This window comes from Cydia strobilella, chromosome 18 (assembly GCF_947568885.1).
Source record: "Cydia strobilella chromosome 18, ilCydStro3.1, whole genome shotgun sequence".
NCBI classification, from domain to species: domain Eukaryota; kingdom Metazoa; phylum Arthropoda; class Insecta; order Lepidoptera; family Tortricidae; genus Cydia; species Cydia strobilella.
The window spans coordinates 8,696,192-8,704,315 of NC_086058.1; the positions used below are offsets into that span (position 1 = coordinate 8,696,192).

At 38.2% G+C, this 8,124-nt stretch overlaps 1 protein-coding gene across 2 annotated transcripts; it reads right to left on the reverse strand.

The window, feature by feature from the left end:
* Positions 1 to 248: 248 nt before the first annotated feature.
* Positions 249 to 6,740, reverse strand: LOC134749357 (testis-specific serine/threonine-protein kinase 3-like). 2 transcript variants are annotated; one of them, XM_063684277.1, is made up of 6 exons: positions 6,428 to 6,740; positions 5,169 to 5,338; positions 3,541 to 3,690; positions 2,461 to 2,734; positions 1,399 to 1,569; positions 249 to 433 (listed from the first exon to the last, which is right to left on the reverse strand). In XM_063684277.1, exons 1-6 carry the CDS (start codon positions 6,605 to 6,607, stop codon positions 347 to 349), a joined length of 1,032 nt encoding a protein of 343 aa, XP_063540347.1. In that variant the 5' UTR covers positions 6,608 to 6,740; the 3' UTR covers positions 249 to 346. The 2 variants fall into 2 exon arrangements, with proteins under 2 accessions (XP_063540347.1, XP_063540346.1); XM_063684276.1 differs by having other exon boundaries at positions 1,399 to 1,572.
* Between the last annotated feature and the right edge of the window lie 1,384 nt (positions 6,741 to 8,124).

The window sequence follows — 8,124 nt, forward strand, 5'->3', positions numbered from 1 at the left end:
TATCTGCGGTGGGTTGCCTTCCTTGCCGAGATGGACTAGATAGATACCGGCGTCTTGTTACTCGAAAATGAGACGGTATCATGTAGCGCACGCAAACAGATGGAAAAAATAATTCTCGTTTAAAAATTATATAAAAAATAACCTAGATCGTACGTGCTTGCACATTTTTAAATGACCTACTTATTGCTTAATTTCGATTACTTAATGCTTTAAAAAAATATTGATTAAAGGGTTAAACAAAGAAGATGGGCATTTTAAATTCTATATTGAATATTGGCATTGGATATAGTAAAGTTGTGTTTTTACTAAATTATTAATAGCATATTAACTGGCGATAATTTACAATTTAAATGATTTCACTTCTTCCCATGGGTCTCTCAAATGTCGTTTCTATATTTACATTCTTTATTTCTTTGCTGTTTGAAGCACTTTCCTGAAAAATAGATAATACCATTTATCTGTACATTTCGTTTAGGTATTAGGTCTCTGCGGGCCTCTACCTGCGTATCTCAGTAGTACAAATTAAAGACATCAACGCGTGCATAAAATATGAAATGAATTACTCATGATTAGACAGAGATTTTTCTAGAGCCCGCTCCAGAGCCCAGACTACGCGGCGCCAAGCCGCGAACGCGAGTGTGGAGTCGATTTCACTGTTAGCGAACTAGACTCCACACTCGCGTTCGCGGCTTCACGCCGCGATTCGCGCACGAGTGTGGAGGGACCTTAACACGTGAACGTCATGTTGTTAGTGCTTGACAAAATAAAAACATCGACAATCCTGTTATCGATAAGTACCCCTTCAACGTTAATCATTTTCCATATTTCTGCTATGCACCCATTACATCAGTGGAAGTTGAAAAATGTTTTATTCAATTTATGCGAATTTTTTTTCAAAAAGGCGTAGAAGTTAGACACCCGAAAATTATGGGGAAAAAATGATAGTTTACTACGAGAATCATGTAAGAAAACCTGTGTGATATTGGCGATGGCAATTTGAAAACCAATATTGGTTTATGTGTCACGGAGTTTATTTTTTAAATTATGCCTATCTGTCGCACTTGTAAATTCATACGTAAGTGCGACAGGGAGGCAAGACGTCGAACGTGGTTCGCGGTAGGCCCTCTGATCTTCGTCAAGTTGGTAATAAGTACAGGTAAGCACAGACAGGTAACAACGAACATACTAAAAAACACTGTTGTGGTATATATACAGATTTCTATTTAGGTATTAATTTTGAAATTTAAAAGTGTTATACCTACACAGAAAAATGAATACAGAGAGAAGTGAGAGAGGCATAAAGTAAGTAGTGCAAACTGATAAGATAGCGTATGTTCGGGGCGGAAAAACTACATACGACAACTTTAGGTACCTATATATATTCTGTCTTGTACCAACCTGTGTCGCATCTGCCTCTTCGTCTTTCGGTTGGTTGGGATTAAGCCAGGGGTCAGCAAGGATCTGGGGTATCTTCACTCGCATCTTTAGAGGCGTTAGGACCTTGGTGATAAGCTTCCGGCAATCTGCGGAGACTCTAGGTTCGCGAGGGAATGACACTTTATTCTGGACCTGCTGTAATTATGAAGTTCGATATAGTGTACCTCTAGTTGCGTCTGTAGCGAAATTTATAGAAATTTTGTAAGTCAAAACCAGGGACCGGCCTGCTATCCCTTATCTGGGTTTTATAAGGGTATTGCATAAGGCTTAACTCACCATACCCTTTGCCAGACGAAACCCTTTGTTTTGCTTTTAAAAACCCTTATATAAAGCTACCACATTTGAGTAATCGGTAGCCCAAATACGCTTACAAAACCCTTATAATCCGCTCACCAACACCTTGCATATTGCTTATAAGGGTGTTAGCCTTATAAAGGGCTTCCCTTTTAGCATATAAGCGTGCTAATTTAAGTCGTCTACCTTGTTCATAAAGCACACATTACTTCGAATCCGAGCGATCGTCGGCGGCGACGGCGGCGTTCTTTGACTAGGCACGTATTTTCTTTCCTTTTCATACACTACCGTAGATATATACTAATCCTGTCTCTTTCACGCAAAGGGAAACCTTTATAAAAAGGGCTTAAAGATAAGGGTAACCGTTATTAAGAGCTAGCCTTATTTTTGGTTAGCTTTTCGATAAGGGTTAGTCAAAGGTAAGGGTATGAATGGGCTTGCAGTTCAAAAGGGAAAGTCTTTCAATGTGTTAGCCTTGTTTAAGTGTCGCCCATTGAAAGGGTTTTATCGCGGAAAGGGTTGTCTGGTCCCTGAGTCAAACTGGCAATACTGATGTTTTTTGAAGTTTTTTTTCCCCCAATTAAACTGTCCAGTGTTGTCAGCTCTGTATGTTGTGATTTTCAGAAAAGTTCAATTCAAATTCAAATTATTAAGAAGATCTAAATAGTGTCAAAGGACTTTACAATTATTTAAATTTAGATCTTCGTCTGTTACATATAAGACACTTACTTTTAATAACTGTGTATAGTTAGTATCATCAAACGGCAGGCGTCCATACACGATAGCGTAAAGAACAACTCCCATGCTCCAAATATCCGAGTCCTGAGGCTTGTAAGGAACCCCCTTTAGAATTTCAGGAGAAGCATACGCGTAGCTGCCGCAAAAGGTTTCACTTAGGGCATATATCCCGTTCTTAGGTTTCATGTGGCCTCTTGCAAATCCAAAATCTGATAGTTTTATGTTGAGACCATGATCCATTAGGAGATTTTCGCATTTGATGTCTCTGAAGAAAAAAAGACGGTTGACGGGCAAGAAACTTGCGGAGGTTGAACGACGATTAGATATGTGACTAAAGGGGGCTTATAGGAGTTATAGGTGAGTTGAGTAGGTACGTATAACCAGATAGATATAACTCCGTAATAGATGGATACAGTCTAAGGAAAAAACGTGCCTCGAAAATCAAGAAAATTTGATTCTCGTTCAGAGGACGCTACTATAGTTTTGGCCTACAGTCGTATAGATGGCGTTGACGGTTTCGTTTGTTATTTAACAATTTTAACGCATATCAGTGAAAGAACATGGGTCAAAATCATAAAAATAATTAATGCAAATAAAAAAAATCATTTATCTATATTTAAATACATTCTATCGTATTTTTATAAATCTTCATTTTTAGTTTTAAAGTGTGTCGACAGATGGCAGTGAATTTACTGGGGTTACAAAATTTACTATGACAGTACCGCTCTAGTATCAGTTACTCTATGGTATAACGACAGTAGAGTGGAATCCAACTAATTAGTGTGAATTATTTTATTATGAAGGCACGGCGATCTGTTTTTTAATCTTATGAACGACCCCGCACGTTGGCATTTGTCCACCGCCTCGAGTACCCACGCATTTCGCCTTGCACATGATGTATTTTCATTATATTTTATCCCTATGTACCTAAACCATGTTAACGGAATGGATCTTTCCTATGAATGAAGCTGCGCTCGTGGCAGTAGTCCACCGCGGCCGCCATTTTCTGCCATTCTATCACTACACAAATAAACCCTGTGGACGTGTTGAGACTATGCGAACCAAGCTCACCTATGAACGACGCCACGCTCGTGGCAGTAGTCCACCGCCTCGACCAGCTGTCGGAACCAACAGCGCCCACGCACCTCGTCTATATGCTGATCCTTACGGATTATGTCGAGTAGGCTGCCGTTTTCTGCATATTCCATTACTATGTAAACCCTGTAATAATATTACACATCACAGCAATTGTAGCTCTCTGAATGAGCACTGGACTATTACAGTGACATGTACAGGTTTGCTCATCACAAAAACATTTACTCCTAGCGGCATTGGAATATAGAATCAAAGCGTAGTAAATTGAAAACTGTAATAGATGTCATATATTAAAGAAAAAGTGACGAAGCCCTCCAGTGGTGAAGGCCGGATTCGAACCGGCGTCTTTAGCTATCGCGGCTAACGCCATGAACCCCTAGGCCACCCCGCCACGGCGGTGCCCGTCCGAATTTCTCGACTATATGCCATCTTAGTAAGACTAGGCGTCTTTGACCAGCTCTAAGGGCAAGCAGTGCGCGCTTGCACCTCCTAAACGAACTCCTTACGGATTTACGTTGTAGCGAGAGAGACTGGTGCTGCCATCTATGAACAAGTTTGGGAACAAATCAAATTATTTTATTAAATATTTTGATTTGTGTTTTTTAAAGTAGTCACACTACTATATATAAATTAAAAACTGTAATAGATGTCATATATTAAAGAAAAAGTGACGAAGCCCTCCAGTGGTGAAGGCCGGATTCGAACCGGCGTCTTTAGCTATCGCGGCTAACGCCATGAACCCCTAGGCCACCCCGCCACGGCGGTGCCCGTCCGAATTTCTCGACTATATGCCATCTTAGTAAGACTAGGCGTCTTTGACCAGCTCTAAGGCTTTATATATAGTAGTGTGACTACTTTAAAAAACACAAATCAAAATATTTAATAAAATAATTTGATTTGTTCCCAAACTTGTTCATAGATGGCAGCACCAGTCTCTCTCGCTACAACGTAAATCCGTAAGGAGTTCGTTTAGGAGGTGCAAGCGCGCACTGCTTGCCCTTAGAGCTGGTCAAAGACGCCTAGTCTTACTAAGATGGCATATAGTCGAGAAATTCGGACGGGCACCGCCGTGGCGGGGTGGCCTAGGGGTTCATGGCGTTAGCCGCGATAGCTAAAGACGCCGGTTCGAATCCGGCCTTCACCACTGGAGGGCTTCGTCACTTTTTCTTTAATATATGACATCTATTACAGTTTTTAATTTATATATAGTAGTGTGACTACTTTAAAAAACACAAATCAAAATATTTAATAAAATAATTTGATTTGTTCCCAAACTTGTTCGTAGTAAATTGGTTATAAACGGTGGCAAAAAAATATGTGCATTCCCGTTGCCAGGGCAGGGAGGTTTTGGGATTATACTCAGTAACTTTTACTATGGGACCAACCCCGAAATCGCGAAAGAAAATTGGCTGTTTCATACATTTTCGCTGGTCCATTTTCTATGGGAGAGTAAATTTTTTTTTTCGCGATTTCGTGGTTGGTCCTATAGTAAAAGTTGCTCAGTATAATCCCAAAACCTCCCTGGCAACGTGAATGCACTTATTTTTTAGCCAACCTGTATATAGCCTAGATTTGTTTTAGTTTTTAAAGTGTATTTATTAGACCTGTGTGTTGTTTCGATGGCCTGGAGGAATCGTATTAAGTTTTCATGCTTGAGCCCCTTCACAACTTCTATTTCTCTGGGTAGAAACTTCTTGAGATAGTCGCCCGGCGCTTGGAACTTGCTTATTATTTTTATTGCTACTTGGCAATTGTGCCTGTCGCTGGATGCTACCTGGGTAAACGTATGTTATGTTATTTTAATCATTAAAACTAATACTAGGTAAGTACTTAGTTAAATGCGAGGAGTACCGTACCAGCAAAGATAGATATAACTCCGTAATAGATGGATACAGTCTAAGGAAAAAACGTGCCTCGAAAATCACGAAAGTTTGATTCTCGATCAGATGGCGCCACTAGTTTTGGCCTACTCTCGTATAGAGGGCGTTAACGGTTTCGTTTGTTATTTATAATTTTAACGCATATCAGTGAAAGAACATGGGTCTAAATCATATAAAACTCATTTTCCACAGCTCTATATATGTTTTTAAGTGATGTACCTCGTTTGTAATGTTTAATTTTTTGTGTATATTGTAAATACTTGTTGAATCTTATTGTGTAGCATGTCAGCGCTTTGGTATGTAAACTGTAAGCTTGTGTGTTGTATTAATAAACAATAAAAATAATCAATGCAAATAAAAAAATCATTTATCCATATTTAAATACATTTTAACGTATTTTTATAAATCTTCATTTTTAGTTTTAAAGTATGTCGATAGATGGCAGTGAATTTACAGTGGTGAGGTGGTTACAAAATTTACTATGACAGTACCGCTCTATCTTAGGCCAGGGGCCCGTTTATCAAAAGCATGTAGCTTGTAATACAAGTGGAAGTCCCTTTCTAACAAAAGCTGTCAAAAAGGGACTTCCACTTGTATTACAAGCTACAAGCTTTTGATAACGGGCCCCAGGATTACGCTTGTAAGTTTTACTTACGTAAGTAGGGACAAAGCTATTTGCTAGAATGAGATAACGATATTCATATCTCATTCTGTAGTATAGCTGTCTCCCTACTTACGTAAGTAAAACTTACAAGTGTAATCCTGGGGCCCGTTTATCAAAAGCTTGTAATACAAGTGGAAGTTCTTTTCTAACAAAAGCTGTCAAAAAGGGACTTCCACTTGTATTACAAGCTACAAGCTTTTGATAAACGGGCCCCTGGCCTTATTATATCCTCTTTGGTACCAGTTTACGAACTCATACCTGTAGCCCCTATTTACCTATTTTAAAATAATTAATACCTAAGTATGTATTATTTTGTTACCTTTACGGTGGCGTAAGAACCTGAGCCAATAGTCCTACCAAGTATGTAGCCATGGGTTTCCAGCACAGTTAATTTTTTGTCAGGTTTTGCTGGTACTACACCAGTATGCACGGTAGCCGTGGGCTCTGTCGACATTTCGCCGAGGACATTTTCATTGGCTCTTACATCCGGCCCCGGCATATCACAGTAAATTTAATTTGCTTTAGGAACGTATTGAATTTTGATCATATTATTCATTTTGCCGAATAAATATATTTTGTATTTTTTATGGGTTTATATTTCACTCATTCATTTTGTCAAGTGATTTGATTGACGCAGACTTCGTTTTAAATTAACCGCGGACATAAAATATATTGCCAGTGATTTTTTAAATTTTCTGTCTCACTTAAATAATATTATATTGCATTTTCAATCGTTGTATTGTAGCTTTGTTAATAATTCGTAGTTATATTTACAATGTACATAAATTAGAATAAAGCCAATAAATTACTTATTGATTAATATAAACAAGATTCCAGGGCATTTATTCTATCTGTCAACATTTAGGTTTCGTTTTCAGTAGTAGAAAAGTGCCACAATAGTCTAGTTTTAGCCAATCACCGTAGGGAATGACAAGGTACCGGAAATATATAGTCCTTGTCATTGGCTAAAATCCTTTCCAACAAAGTGCAAAAATCCAAATAAAATCAATGCTTGTCATATTAATTAACATTGTCAAATGCTAGTAATCCTCGCATCCTCTTGTCTGCCTTCGATAAACATTCAACAAAAACAAGATATTTATTATTATATTGTTGTTAATATATACTATCGTTCAGCTTGTAGTTATTAAATTGTATCGTTTCTTACCTGAAGTGTGGACAATAATGTGACGGGACTAAAACACTGGGCTCGAAGTGAACTAGTGAGGACTTTTACACATTTAAACTCAGGACTATTTGGAATTTTATGTGTTAATATTATTAGGTGAGAATATTATCAGTAGAATTTGATTTACAACTAAACATGCATGCATCTGTAGCTCGATTGTAGTTACTTTGAGTTGGAACCTGTAGTTAGAGCTTAAGCTAATGTGGTGATATAAATTTATCAAATTAAAAACAGGGGAGCACTATTACTAATTAGTGACCTGCTCTGCAACTCATATTCCTTATATAAGGCCACCACAATTACTAAGTAAAACAGAAGGTGGATTTACAGAGGTTGGCCCATGTGGAAAAATATCCTACTGAAAATCCTGTTGTGATTTAAATATTTTATAAATACATACTATTATTTCTAAGGCAGAGCATTGCATTTGACTTGCCCCCTGGCAAGGTAAGTGGCAACGGTGATAGAAAACGCCAATTAAAAGTGAAATAATGTATGGAAATGATCACATGACTTTTCGTTGCACCTGTCATCCTGATACATTTATGATTGGTGTTTGTCGATGTATGATTGTCATCTTGGCTAGGCTCGCAGGGTATCCACCAAATATTCTTCTTCTTACCATGCCATATCCTATCGGATAAGATCCTTGGTACCGGTCCAATCCCTAATATTGTTACTCCATGTTGTTTTAGGTCTTCCTGTACCTCTTTTACCTTCTATTTTTCCTTCTATTACCAAATATTTGATAAAAAATAATCAAAAATGATAGGTGTGATCCTCTTCCTGCTTGCTCAGCACCTTACAGAGTATAACCTCTAAGTTTA

What these genes read in the sequence shown, in the direction of transcription:
- LOC134749357 (XM_063684276.1), bottom strand. Translation starts at nt 6,607, where the DNA reads ATGCCGGGGCCGGATGTAAGAGCCAATGAAAATGTCCTCGGCGAAATG. An exon ending in GCCATCGAAACAACACACAG is followed by an intron (nt 3,691 to 5,168) that starts GTCTAATAAATA and finishes ATATTATTACAG; the next exon opens with GGTTTACATAGTAATGGAAT. An exon ending in AAGAGGCAGATGCGACACAG is followed by an intron (nt 434 to 1,398) that starts GTTGGTACAAGA and finishes TCTATTTTTCAG; the next exon opens with GAAAGTGCTTCAAACAGCAA.